Source organism: Hyperolius riggenbachi, chromosome 10 (genome assembly GCF_040937935.1).
Source record: "Hyperolius riggenbachi isolate aHypRig1 chromosome 10, aHypRig1.pri, whole genome shotgun sequence".
NCBI lineage: Eukaryota > Metazoa > Chordata > Amphibia > Anura > Hyperoliidae > Hyperolius > Hyperolius riggenbachi.
In genome coordinates, this window is record NC_090655.1 from 261620638 (window position 1) to 261635729 (window position 15092).

The 15092-nt window shown below is 44.9% G+C and overlaps 1 protein-coding gene across 1 annotated transcript in view; it reads left to right on the forward strand.

Annotated features, from left to right (window-relative positions):
* Positions 1–4601: 4601 nt before the first annotated feature.
* LOC137537143 (zinc finger protein 850-like) overlaps positions 4602–15092 on the forward strand; it is a 64498-nt gene continuing 54007 nt past the window's right edge. Inside the window, exons 1-6 of the mRNA XM_068259271.1 lie at positions 4602–4660; positions 7756–7875; positions 13282–13413; positions 13491–13614; positions 13740–13837; positions 13930–14398. Of these exons, the coding sequence (XP_068115372.1) occupies positions 7798–7875; positions 13282–13413; positions 13491–13614; positions 13740–13837; positions 13930–14398 (901 nt within the window). The 5' untranslated portion in view covers positions 4602–4660; positions 7756–7797. The remainder of the gene's footprint in view (positions 4661–7755; positions 7876–13281; positions 13414–13490; positions 13615–13739; positions 13838–13929; positions 14399–15092) is intronic.

The following is a 15092-nucleotide window of genomic DNA, read 5'->3' on the forward strand; positions in this document are numbered from 1 at the left end:
TTCTCCAACGCAAGCTCTGATGTGAAAGAGCCCTTAGTTTGTGAAATTAATGTTCCGAATGCCAGGGTGAGAGGGGACCCCAGATTTATGTATATCCAGCTTAGCTGTTAATAGGCATCATTTAAATGACTATATGTACTATGATTCCACAGAACCGAGATGGAAGGTAGACGGGTGGGAATATGTCCATCTTCTTAGAAATTAGTGCAGCAAAGAAGGGAGCCTTAGAAGTTCTCCGGGCATAAAATGCAAAGTTAGAACCTGTAATTAATCAGAAATAGCTTGTTGATTTGGTTGCAGGTGCTGTTCGTTTATATCGAGCCATGACATGGCTTCTTTAGGTGAAGAGAAAAAGTGGGATTCATTATTTGCTATCACTCTTAGCATGGCCGGGTACATCATGGCGTATTTCAGGTGAAGTTTCTGCAAGCGCTTTTTAACATCAAAAAATTATGCACGCTGTTTCTGCACCTCTGCTGAAAAATCTGGGTAGAAACATATCTTTTTATCTCCAAATGTGATGCTTTCCTTTTGTCTTGCTATTCCTAGGATTGTCTCTCGATCTCTGTAGTGTAGCAGCTTAATCAGTGGAGGACGAGGGGGGGGCACCAGGAGGAGGAGGGCGAACAGGAGCTCTATGTGCACGCTCCATGGCAAACGTCTTAGAAAAGGAATCTGCTCCGAATATTTCAAGGCGCCAATCTTCTGCAAACTGTGCGACATCAGCTTTTTCCGTTTTTTTCCGGCAGACCGACAATGCGGATATTGTTCTGTCTTAATCTGTTTTCAATATCGTCTGATTTTTCAGTGTTAGCAATGGAATGTTCAATCACTCTTTTAAGATCTCTGATGGCTGGATTTAGCTGGTCTTCTGCCTCACTCACTCTGTTTTCAAGGGCTGTGGCTCGCTCTCTTATCTTTGGCATATCTTGCCTTAATAGGGTGAGTTCCTCTTTAATTCCCACAGTTTGCTGTGAGAGAGAAACTAAAGCCTCATTACATTACTGAATTGCAGCAAATATTTCACTCAGGGTAGGCTCAGAGTTTTTGGGCAATGGCTGAGGATCAGTGTCTTTAGTTGGCTGTGAGTGACTGCACTGAGGGCACTTCTGCTTCTTTACCTGTCTCCCCCGCTGTATCTACTGTTTGTTCTTCTCCCCCTCCTTCCTCCCCCTTCACTGGTATACCGGAAAGTTTTCTTTATTTTCATGACTATGAACATTGTAGATTCACACTGAAGGCATCCAAACTATGAATTAACACATGTGGAAGTATAGTACATAACCAAAAAGTGTGAAAGAACTGAAAATATGTCATATTCTAGGTTCTTCAAAGTAGCCACCTTTTGCTTTGATTACTGCTTTGCACACTCTTGGCATTCTCTTGATGAGCTTCAGGAGGTAGTCACCTGAAATGGTCTTCCAACAGTCTTGAAGGAGTTCCCAGAGATGCTTAGCACTTCAGGGCCCCCAACCGCCCTGTTTTCATCAGGACGGTCCTGGTTTTGGGGGGCCGTCCCACTGTCCCGCGCTGCCCCCCCCCCTTAGTCCCGGCCACTGGGGAGAGAGGGGGGAAAAAACGATTGAGGCACCAGCCCGGGGATGCGTATGCGGCATCGATGGCCGCTGCCATTAAGCTTCTCCCTCCCTCCCTCCTAATATGCCCCCCAGTGTCCCCTTCCTCCCCGCAGAGTAAACAAATGTGCAGCGGAGCGGGCTGTAACTCCATTGCCTCTCCGCACCGGGATCTCATGTTGTCTTCTCGGCTTCCAGCTTCCTGTGACGTCACCGGAAGCCAAGAAGACACCATGAGATCCCGGACGGTGTGGAGAGGCACTGGTAAGAGTTACAGCCCGCTCCGCTGCACATTTGTTTACTCTGCGGGGGGGGGGGGGGAGGGGACACTGGGGGGCATATTAGGAGGGAGGGAGAAGTTTAATGGCGGTGGCCATCGATGCCGCATACGCATCCCGGGCTGGTGCCTCAATCGTTTTTTTCCCCCTCTCTGCCCACCCACTCTCACCCTCCTCCCCACCCACTGGCACCCTCACGCGCCTCCCCTTTCAGGAGTAATTAATATCACTAATAATTAAAAATATTTGAAAAAACGTTTTGGTGGGCGTGTCCATGGGTTGGGTGTGTGGCCATGGGTGTGGCCTAAGTGTCCTGTTTTCTAAAACTTAAATGTTGGGAGGTATGGCACTTGTTGGCCCTTTTGCCTTCACTCTGCTGTCCAGCTCACCCCAAACCATCTTGATTGGGTTCAGGTCTGGAGACTGTGGAGGTCAGGTCATCTGGTGCAGCCCTTACACAGCCTGGAGGTGTGTTTGGGGTCATTGTCCTGTTGAAAAATAAATGATGGTCCAACTAAACACAAACCGGATGGAATAGCATGCCGCTGCAAGATGCTGTGGTAGCCATCCTGGTTCAGTATGCCTTCAATTTTGAATAAATCCCCAACAGTGTCACCAGCAAAGCACCCCCACACCATCACGCCTCCTCCTCCATGCTTCACAGTGGGAACCAGGCATGTAGAGACCATCCGTTTACCTTTTCTGCATCGCACAAAGACACAGTGGTTGGAACCAAAAATCTAAAATTTGGACTCATCAGACCAAAGCACAGATTTCCACTGGTCTAATGTCCATTCCTTGTGTTCTTTAGCCCAAACAAGTCTCTTCTGCTTGTTGCCTGTCCTTAGCAGTGGTTTCCTAGCAGATATTCTACCATAAAGGCCTGATTCACACAGTCTCCTCTTAACAGTTGTTCTAGAGATGTGTCTGCTGCTAGAACTCTGTGTGGCATTGCTCTGGTCTCTAATCTGAGCTGCTGTTAACCTGCGATTTCTGAGGCTGGTGACTCGGATGAATTTATTCAGCAGAGGTGACTCTTGGTCTTCCTTTCCTGGGGCGGTCCGCGTGTGAGCCAGTTTCTTTGTAGCGTTTGATGGTTTTTGAGACTGCACTTGGGGACACTTTCAAAATTTTCCCAATTTTTCGGACTGACTGACCTTCATTTCTTAAAGTAATGATGGCCACTCGTTTTTCTTTACTTAGCTGCTTTTTGTCTTGCCATAATACAAATTCTAACAGTCTATTCAGTAGGACTATCCACTGTGTATCCACCTGATTTCTCCACAATGCAACTGATGGTCCCAACCCCATTTATAAGGCAAGAAATCCCACTTATTAAACCTGACAGGGCACACCTGTGAAGTGAAAACCATTTCAGGTGACTACCTCTTGAAGCTCATCAAGAGAATGCCAAGAGTGTGCAAAGCAGTAATCAAAGCAAAAGGTGGCTACTTTGAAGAACCTAGAATATGACATATTTTCAGTTGTTTCACACTTTTTGGTTATGTACTATACTTCCACATGTGTTAATTCATAGTTTGGATGCCTTCAGTGTGAATCTACAATGTTCATAGTCATGAAAATAAAGAAAACTCTTTGAAGGTGTGTCCAAACTTTTGGTCCATACTGTATTGGATTGCTGAAGGGGCATTGCCAGGAACCTGAACTTTAAAAGATGGAGTGCCCACCCATAACCCATTGGATTGCTATAGGTAATGGAGTGAAAGATCATATAGGCATAGATAATAATGTCAGCACATGGTCAGCACCACGTGGCACATCAGCTCACAGCCATAAAGTAGCAGAGGATCATTTTTAGAAACTAAAGATAATAAAGCTATGCATGCATCAGAGTGGTGGGATGGTCTATGAATAAAACAACAGAAATGAGGGAAATAATAACAAAATAATAGGAATTACAACTGTAATCTTATGTATTGTAAAGTGCTGCATAAGATGTCGGCGCTATATAAATTCAATAAATAATAACAATAATAATACTTGGCCACAGGAGGGCTAATAGTGAACAGTTATACTCACAACAGCATGCCACAGCAGTGGCCACACTGCAGGCAGGTGGGGAGAACAAACCTGAATCCACTTGGGTTAAACTCTCACTTTCTGCTGGATAGGACAAAATCCAAGGAAACCTCCACTCAGGGGGGTAAGACACTGACACTGCCAAAACTCAGCATGGTAGTGTAGTGGTTAGCTCTTTTGCCTGGCAGCGCTGGGTCTCCAGTTCAAATCTCAGCCAGGGCACTATCTGCATGGAGTTGGTATGTTCTCCCCGTGCCTGTGTGGCTTTCTTCCTGGCACCATGGTCTCCTTCCACATCCCAAAAACATACAGATAAGTTAATTATCTTCCCCCTAAAATTGGCGCTAGACTATGATACATACACTACACGATACATACATAGACATATGACTATAGTAGGGATTAGCTTGTGAGCCCCTCTGAGGGACAGTTAAGTGAAAAGACAATATACTCTGTACAGCAATGCAGAAAATGTTGGCGCTATATAAATACTAAATAGTATTTACTAAATAAAATAAAATGTAAAAAGAGGAAAAATTAACTTCTTTTTAAAAAATTAAAAGATTCTTAAACAATTTATGGTTACTTAGATGCCAGAGTGCAGGTGATTTCACAAACAGGCTGCAATTTGCCTATTCACCACAAGATGGCGACGTCACCGCTCTAATGTGGAGCGCACAATCCGGAAGTAATGAAGCCACAGACCGGAAGAGATATACCGCAAGAAAAAAAGTTGCAGGAAGTGGAGGGGAGACATTGTTGTAAGAGGTAATTGTGTGGTTGTTGTTATATATTGAGCAGAGCAGAGCAGAGGTCGGGGTGGCCATACTTTGTTACAGAGGAGGTCATAGTACACCTGTCACTATCCCGATCATCCCCCTTGCAGTAACTGCCATACAAGGGATTTTTATATCACTGCTGTGACTTGTTTGTCAGTTTTCTAGTAGCCCCCCTACATGTACCATAGATAATGGCTGGCATCTCACCTTCCTAGTAATAATTCAGTCACATCACAGAGACAAGAGAAGATGTATATGGAATATAGCCATGTCCTCCCAGTGCTGGCATCTCACCTTCCTAGTAATAATTCAGTCACATCACAGAGACAAGAGAAGATGTATATGGAATATAGCCATGTCCCTCCAGTGCCGGCATCTCTGCTTTCTAGTAATAATTCAGTCACATCACAGAGACAAGAGAAGATGTATATGGAATATAGCCATGTCCCTCCAGTGCTGGCATCTCACCTTCCTAGTAATAATTCACATCACAGAGACAAGAGAAGATGTATATGGAATATAGCCATGTCCCTCCAGTGCCGGCATCTCACCTTCCTAGTAATAATTCAGTCACATCACAGAGACAAGAGAAGATGTATATGGAATATAGCCATGTCCCTCCAGTGCCGGCATCTCGCCTTCCTAGTAATAATTCAGTCACATCACAGAGACAAGAGAAGATGTATATGGAATATAGCCATGTCCCTCCAGTGCCGGCATCTCTGCTTTCTAGTAATAATTCAGTCACATCACAGAGACAAGAGAAGATGTATATGGAATATAGCCATGTCCCTCCAGTGCTGGCATCTCACCTTCCTAGTAATAATTAAGTCACATCACAGAGACAGGAGAAGATATATATGGAATATAGCCATGTCCCCCCAGTGCCGGCATCTCACCTTCCTAGTAATAATTCACACCACAGAGACAAGAGAAGATGTATATGGAATATAGCCATGTCCCCCCAGTGCTGGCATCTCACCTTCCTAGTAATAATTCAGTCACATCACAGAGACAAGAGAAGATGTATATGGAATATAGCCATGTCCCTCCAGTGCCGGCATCTCACCTTCCTAGTAATAATTCAGTCACATCACAGAGACAAGAGAAGATATATATGGAATATAGCCATGTCCCTCCAGTGCCAGCATCTCACCTTCCTAGTAATAATTCAGTCACATCACAGAGACAAGAGAAGATGTATATGGAATATAGCCATGTCCCCCCAGTGCCGGCATCTCACCTTCCTAGTAATAATTCACACCACAGAGACAAGAGAAGATGTATATGGAATATAGCCATGTCCCCCCAGTGCTGGCATCTCACCTTCCTAGTAATAATTCAGTCACATCACAGAGACAAGAGAATATGTATATGGAATACAGCCATGTCCCTCCAGTGCTGGCATCTCACCTTCCTAGTAATAATTCAGTCACATCACAGAGACAAGAGAAGATGTATATGGAATATAGCCATGTCCCTCCAGTGCTGGCATCTCACCTTCCTAGTAATAATTCACATCACAGAGACAAGAGAAGATGTATATGGAATATAGCCATGTCCCTCCAGTGCTGGCATCTCACCTTCCTAGTAATAATTCATATCACAGAGACAAGAGAAGATGTATATGGAATATAGCCATGTCCCTCCAGTGCTGGCATCTCACCTTCCTAGTAATAATTCACATCACAGAGACAAGAGAAGATGTATATGGAATATAGCCATGTCCCTCCAGTGCTGGCATCTCACCTTCCTAGTAATAATTCACATCACAGAGACAAGAGAAGATGTATATGGAATATAGCCATGTCCCTCCAGTGCTGGCATCTCACCTTCCTAGTAATAATTCAGTCACATCACAGAGACAAGAGAAGATGTATATGGAATATAGCCATGTCCTTCCAGTGCTGGTATCTCACCTTCTTAGTAATAATTCACATCACAGAGACAAGAGAAGATGTATATGGAATATAGCCATGTCCCTCCAGTGCTGGCATCTCACCTTCCTAGTAATAATTCAGTCACATCACAGAGACAAGAGAAGATGTATATGGAATATAGCCATGTCCTTCCAGTGCTGGTATCTCACCTTCTTAGTAATAATTTATTTACATCACAGAAGCAAGAGAAGGTGTATATGTTTACAGCCATGTCCTCCAGTATGTAATGTCCCCCTACCCCAGTAATGTCATTTCTTTCCCAGTATATTCACATCCTCCCTATGTCGCCCAGCATTGCCATTATCCTCCAGTATGTAATGTCCCCCCACCCCAGTAATGCCAGTTCTTTCACGTCCACTCTCCAGTATGGCTCCCTTCCCACATCTCCGTGCAGAGTAGTAAAAGGAATGATTTACAATGGTTTATAGCTAGCTGTCACAGTGTGCTCCAGTCCTCTGCTCCCATTAGCCTCAGTCTCTGCCTCTCCTCATTAGAGTTGGGCCGAACAGTTCGCCTGGCGAACCTCTCTGGGCCTCTTACTACTTCCGGGTCGCAATGACCCGGAGTAGTACGCCTGCGCTGCCCGGCGGAGCGCGTCCTAGATCGCGCTCCTGTTGCCGGGCGCTCTCTGCGCATGAGCGTGACGTCACTCATGACGTCACGCTCATGCGCAGAGAGTGCCCGGCAACGGGAGCGCGATCTAGGATGCGCTCCGCCGGGCAGCGCAGGCGTACTACTCCGGGTCATTGCGACCCGGAAGTAGTAAGAGGCCCATGAATTTAGAGATGTTCGCCGGCGAACGGTTCGGGAACCGTTCGCCACATCTCTACTCCTCATATCCTCATCCATCTACCACTACCAGCACTGCTGTAACATCACAGGAATGGTAACAGCGGGAGGTGGATGTGAGGAGAGAAGGCCAGCTGGAGAGGAGGCAGAGGGAGGACAGGACTGCAGCACACTATGAGTATAGTGCACAGGTAGCTATAAACCAACCTATGCTTTACTGTGATACTCTGCATGGCCCTACCACCCACAAGTGACAGCAATGTGGAGTGCTGGGGGGAGGGGTATCCTATATTGGTAGTTTCTTCATTGAAACCTGTATAACCTAGATTATCCTCCCCTTTTTATTTATCAAAAGACAGCAGCATCTTGTACAGATCACCTGACCATATTACTGAAGATGGATGAGGACCAGAGTAACATGACTGAGAGGATGTTCAACCTCACCCTGGAGATCATCTGTATGCTGACCGGAGAGGTGAGGAGGATTCTGGAAGGTCACATGACATCACTTGTGTCACTATTAATAAAACACAGCCCTCGGACAAGGGGGGAAATGTGGTGGTGATGAATGTGGAACAGTATACTTTCATGGGTCAAAAGATTTTAAGTTTCCACGACTGTTATCAGAGGGTCCCCACGTCCAGGGTCATCAGGAATCAGCAGGCTCTGTTTGACATCTTGGAGCGAGCAGAGCGGTCGGGAATTATTACCCCTACCATTACGGCTTCCCTTAAGGTGGAGAACCCGGTGACCCCCACTTTTTATGCTCTACCCAAGGTGCATAAATATCCACATAGACCCCGGCATCGGCCCATTGTATCTGGCTGTGGGTCCTTGTCTGAAAAGATCAGTGTCTATGTGGACAAGCACCTACAACCGCATGTATACCGCTTACCGTCCTATGTACGTGATACAATGCACTTATTGGAAATTTTGGATGGTCTGCAGGTGCCCGCTGATACATTCCTGGTGACCCTCGACGTGGAGGCCCTCTACTCCAGCATTCCGCAGAATAGGGGGGTGGAGGCAGTAGGAAGATTTTTGTCTGAATTAGATGAAGGCAAACAAGAACACAATAGGTTCATTCTAGACTTTTTGACCTTCATTTTACAAAACAATGTTTTTGTGTTTGATGATACCCATTACCTCCAGGTGCAGGGTGCGGCGATGGGCATAACTTGTGCTCCATCGCTCGCAAACCCGTACCTGGGGGACTGGGAACATTCCCTGTTTGGCAGCGACTCCCTCGTCATGTACCTATGCAAATATTTTGTCGTGGCACAGGTACATAGACGACGTGCTAGTTTTCTGGACGGGGGGCGTCCAGCTATTAAAAGAATTTGTTACATTATTGAATCAGAATGACCATAATCAGAAATTTACTTTCGAATTTGATAAAAAAAAAATCAGTTTTTGGACATTCGTATTAATATCAATGAAGATGGATATATCACTACTCAATTATATAGAAAGAGCACAGCCACTAATGCATTTTTATGTGCGGACAGCTCGCATCCTGAACATGTTATTCGGGGTATACCGACGGGGCAGTACCTTCACCTTCGAAGGAACTGCACCGCGGACAGCGTTTTTGAAAAAGAGGCTAAACTTCTGTGTGATCGCTTTCGAGCAAAAGGTTATAAAGATAGATGGCTAAAAAAGGCCTACAATCGGGCTAAATATTCAGATCGCGATCAATTAATCAGGAACAAAAAGCTAACCAGGGGAGATTGTATGGCTGGTTTTGGGGATGTGGTGCGGCTGGTCACCAGGTTTAATGACCAGGTGGGCGAGCTGGACCATATACTCAGACGGCATTGGCATATTCTTTATGGGGATACGCTAGCAAAAGAATTTGTGCCGGCAAGGCCGCAGTAACATATAGACGTGCAAGAACAATTCAAGAGAATGTAACTTCTAGTAACTTTGTGCGCAAGTCTCGATCACAACATTGCCCAACTAGAGGGACTTTTAGTTGCGGAGGCTGTGTGTACTGTCGGTATTTGCTTGTCGGTTCAGAGGTAGTCCTGCCCGATGGGAAATGCTGGGCCTTGCACCATTTTGTCAACTGCAACACCACCTGTGTGATCGACTTACTTTTATGTAGATGTTGTTGCTTTTATATTGGCAAGACCTACAGAGCTTTTAAGGAAAGAATCAAGGATCACATTGGTGATATTGGATGTTGTAACTTTAGGCTGGTTTCACAGTGCGACGTTATAGTCCCACTTTACAGCAGCCAGTAACGCAGCCTAACTCACAGCACTGTAAAATCAATTGTGCTGTTCACAGTGGCCACGTTGCGTTATATAGTAACGCAGCATGTTTAAACAAAGTGCTGCATGCTGTACGTTATACTGAGCTAAGCAGCGTTAGACTGTTTGCACATGCTCAGTAATGTTGGAGGAGGAGGTCTCCCCTCCTCCTCTGGCCAGCCACAAGGCTAATTAATATTCACTGCACTGCAGAGACTCGTGGTGGGACTGTAGTGTTGTCCGGATCATGAACATTTGATCCGGATCTTCAATCGAATCATCCGGATCATCACAATGAAAGATTCGGTTCACAGTGGATGTCTATCTGGAAGAAACAGGAACATACAGAATGTACAGTGCAGGGAAAGTCCTGTCCTGCTAGTCATTTCACCCCCAGTCTGTTTCCCTAGTAAAATGATTCAAATGATTCGGTTCAAAGATCCGGATTTTTCAATGATCCGATTCAAATGATCCGAATCCTTAAAAAGATCCGGACTTCCTATCACTAACCTGGAGCGGCTGCTTTGAGAGCTGCATGACGTGGCTCAATCTGACCTCCAACTTCAACACCACCATGCGTTGCGTTAGGGGCACGTTATGCGACCATAAAGTCCCCTAAAACGCAACGTCTTGGTGTGTAAGTAGCCTTAAATCCCCCATCTCATGTCATGTTAATTTGGATCATAGAGGGGATCCCAGCTTTGTGTGTTTTGTGGGCCTGGATAGAATCCACAGACACAACAGAGGGGGCGACGTGGATCAAAAGCGACTCCAGGTGGAGTCGTGCTGGATTTATAATTTGAATGCCACGAAGGGAAAAGGCCTAAATGACAGTGTAAACTATCGTGCTATTTTACCTAATTAGCTGTGTAATTTGTGGGTAACCTAGAATAGGGGTGCTGACTGTTCAACAATGTGCTTCCTGGGTCCCCCATTTTGCTTGTGCTGCCTTCCTGCCTGGATGCTTTCTTTTTCTCCCACTGAGGCATATGACCCTGGATTGTGGCATTTTTGTATAATACATTTATGCCCCTTTGTTTTCTTGCACCTGCCTGCTTTCCCATTTCTTTCTTTTTTGTTTATTTAATATTTCTTGCTTAGTTCTACCTGCTGGTTTCCTCCATCCCCATGCCACATTGTGGAGCATTACAGAGAGCACACTCATTTATGGGGATTGTGCGCATTTTGCTCCTTTGATCTGCGTGGCGTGGAGGCGGCGGATTTCTCAGCAGCGTTGCATTCTCAGTATTCACTGATCCATGCAGTTCATTTCGTTATATATTTGCGAGTATTTCTTTTGTTTATTGTATGCATTTCTTGTTCCGCCCCTTACCCCTGCATGCCGTTACTCGGCGGCGGTGTTCTGGGAGGCGGATGCTTATGGAGTCGTGAGTGAATTTAAGGGTGAGTTCCTCGCTTCTATTGCTTGGATCAATGCTCTTTTTTTTGGGGTTTGCTTGCTCCTGATGAGGCTGCAACTTCAAAGCAGTGAAACATGTTGAGTACATAGGCTTCTCCCCCACATGGAGGCTTATCTGCTGTGCTAAGTGTGGACTTGAACCCTTCTCCTGGCTTTCGATGGGACCATTTTCTGGAACTTCCTGACTTGACATCAATACAGTTTCCAGGATGGGTAAATAATGTGTCGCCGTTTCAAAACTGACATGCTGCTCGTTTGTTTAACGGCATGCTATGGCTTTGACTGTCACTCAGCTACTGGCTCTAATTTGATGCATTGAACTAACCTGCTGCTTGCTTTTGGTTTGTCATGCATGGGATTCTGCGAGTGGGAATCTGCATTGGACTGCCTACACTTTGAGCCTCATTGCTTTCATCATAAGAGAATTCTTTAGTGTGGTTGCATTCTGGAGCTGCTTCTCTTGTCATTGCTGTTCACTTGCGATTGGGGATGGACACTTTTTTGAGAGATCAGGACCTATGTCCCTTTCAAGCCCTTTAAAAACTACAGTCGGGTCACTTAAAGCGGAATATAACCCTGCATTTCAACTTTGCTCTAAAACATTATTTACAGTATATTATATGCAACCAGCATTTTTTTTTACTAGACCAGCATTGGGAGGGTTACACAGGGCTTTAAAGTTCCTTTAGATTTCTGCAGACGCATCCGAAGCTGAAATAGATACATTTTGTTTACATAATGTATCTAAGTGTTAAATGTGACTCATCTCTCTCACTGAGAAGGAGCTTGGAGGACAGCCAAAGAGTGTGTAACATTTATCAATAGATACATGTAACTAAATAGAATGTATCTATCTGAACTTCTGCATATCTCTCCAGGACCTTTAAACCTCTGTGTTTAACCCTTCCAATGCTGGTCTAGTAAAAAAAAAAATGCTTTTTGCATATAATATGCTGTAAATAATATTTTAGAGCAAAGTTGAAATGCAGGGTTATATTCCGCTTTAAGGTGCCCATACACTCGTCAGATTAGCAGCAGATAGATCATCAGATAGATTTCTTATCTATCTGATGTGTTTTTAGAACATTTTTTACCAGGATAGAATTCCAACAGATTTCAGTTTGAAATCTATTGAAATTCGATCTGATGGCATTTTTTTGCCATCAGATTTCCATTAGGGCCAATGCAAAATGATAAGCAATCTCATCAGATCGACCTGGATTTTCCACCCTGCCAGTTCGATGGAAATCCATCGAAATCAATCGAAATCGGCTGTCGATCGGTCAACCGATTTGCGATCGATCGATTTTGATTGATCACCCAGAAAATTGGCTGAGTGTATGGGCCCCTTTAGTCCTGGTGGTATTTGGGGACTGCAGCCCCTTTCCACCTTTCCTCTTTTTGCACAGCATTTTTGCCTCCTTTTTAAATTGTGTGTTTACTTTGTATGTTGTATGTATAATATTTATGGTTTAGTGAGATATTAGTGTTATAATAAAGTGTTTTTTTTCTACTCCATATGCACCCAAGAGTCAACCCTTTTCCTTGTGCTCATATATTATTTACCCTTTCTGGACCAGCACCCTCTGCCCCTTAAGGACCAGAGGGTGCTGGTCCAGCAAACCGCCGCTTCCCGACGAATCGGCGCAAGTTACCGTCGCTCCCGCCGAACATGCCGCTCTGTCTCCGCCGCAGGCTGCTCTCTCTGCCGTCGCTATGACCGTAGAGCGCTGTGCGCCGGTCAGGAGCCGCTTTTATTGGCTCCTGACCCTGTCACTCAATGTAAGCCAATGCGATTGGCTTACAGTAATGACAGGGCCAGGAGCCAATGAAAACGGCTCCTGCCCGGCTCACAGTGCTCTGCCGTCATAGAGGCGGCAGAGAGAGCAGCCTGCGGCGGAGACAGAGCGGACCGAGGGACGGGCGGAGGCGCGCGGTCAATGGGACATAGAGTTTACGTCCGGTCAGGACCGCAGCGCCCCCTGCCCGCCGTAGATTCATACTCGCTCGGTCCGCAGGTAGTTAATGTTGACATGGTGCATGTGGAGTATTTATAAGTACTTTTTTGTAAAGCGGTTTTTTCTTTTGGTTTATTATTCTCATGGGCCTTCACACCTGCCATTTTTAAGCAATCGTTTTCTATTAATAAAACACACATTTGGAAATGTGAGAGTCATGTGACATTACTGTTGGTATCTCTACACAGAGTTTTCTTCCAGTGAAGTTTGGCGATCATGTGACCATCACTGTGCCGCTAACTCACTTCCTGATATCTGATAAACACAAGCAGAAGGTTCTGGAAATCACCATGAAGATGATGGAGCTGCTGACTGGAGAGGTGAGCAGTGCTGGGAATTAACCAGTAACAACAAGGGATGTGTCTGGGTGGTTATTGTATCATTCTGTGTGTGTCAGGTTCCTAAAAGATGTCAGGATGTCACTGTCTGTTTCCCCATGGAGGAGGGGCAGTATTTAGAAGGACGCAAGGACCTCTATAAGGACACTATGATGGAGAATCAGCTTTCCTTCACATCACCGGGTAAGAGGAGACTTTTCTTACACTTCCTGTAAAGGAGAGGGCAGTACAGAGGGTCCACCTAGATCCCCATCATCTGATATCCACATAGAGACAATCTATTAAATCAGTGTTTGTATTTCTTACAGATGGGTTCAGTACCAGATACCCACCAGAGGGGTGTACAGGTCCTCTTTATTCCCACGATTGTTCACAAGAAAATCACACCATCCCGCACCATTATCAGGTAGGGACACCAAACTGTGACACATTCTTTCCTCCTGTGTATTCTGTAATATGTGCTCACATTTTAAATTGTCCCTTATTTTGTACACCTAGGGTGGAGAACTTATGCATGGAAGTGCTGTCGTTAAAGAGGAAGAAGGAGAGAAGCATATGAGGAGTGATCAGCAGTCTATGGAGGAGGGTGACATGATGAGGACATATAAAGAGGAAGAAGAGACATATGTGAGGAGTGATCAGCAGCCTATGGAGGAGGGTGACATGATGAGGACAATTAAAGAGGAAGAAGAGGAGACATATGTGAGGAGTGATCAGCAGTCTATGGAGGAGGGTGACATTATAAGGACAATTAAAGAGGAAGAAGAGACATATGTGAGGAGTGATCAGCAGTCTATGGAGGAGGGGGACATGATGGGGACAATTAAAGAGGAAGAAGAGGAGACGTATGTGAGGAATGATCAGCAGTCTATGGAGGAGGGTGACATAATGGGGACCATTAAAGAGGAAGACAAAGAGATCAACAAGATAACTATAGATGAGGACCTGCTTTCAGAGAGCAGAACAGGTGAGTAATCAACATTAAATATGAAATATCTTTAGTTGTTATGACTGTCACTGCTCACAGACTGGCCAGATTAGGGGTTATGCTACATACACACGTTAGATTTTTATCATCTGAAACATTCTTTCTTGATTGTGTTTAATGACCGCTTACTAACAACAACAGTACTGACACCCTGATGGCTTTGGAGTGCCCTGTTCTGTTTTGTCAAACATAGGTTTACTGGCCTGTAATAAGATAATGGTGACTGTATATTACTGTACACAGATTGTCCACAGTAGGGGTGACTTAGTGTTACATGCCTATAATAAGCTGATAATGGTGATAAGGGTCTCTATTTATTACTGTACACAGATTGGTCACTGTAGGTGTGACTTAGTGTTACCGGCCTGTAATAAGCTGATAATGGCCACTGCACATTACTGTGCACAGATTGGTCACAGTAGGGGTGACTTAGTGTTACTGACCTATAATAAGCTGATAATGGTCACTGTACATTACTGTACACAGATTGGTCACAGTAGGGGTGACTTAGTGTTACTGGCCTGTAAAAGCTGATAATGGTCACTACATTACTGTACACAGATTGGTCACACTAGGGGTGACTTAGTGTTACTGGCCTGTAAAAGCTGATAATGGTCACTGTACATTACTGTACACAGATTTGTCACAGTAGGAGTGACTTAGTGTTACCGGC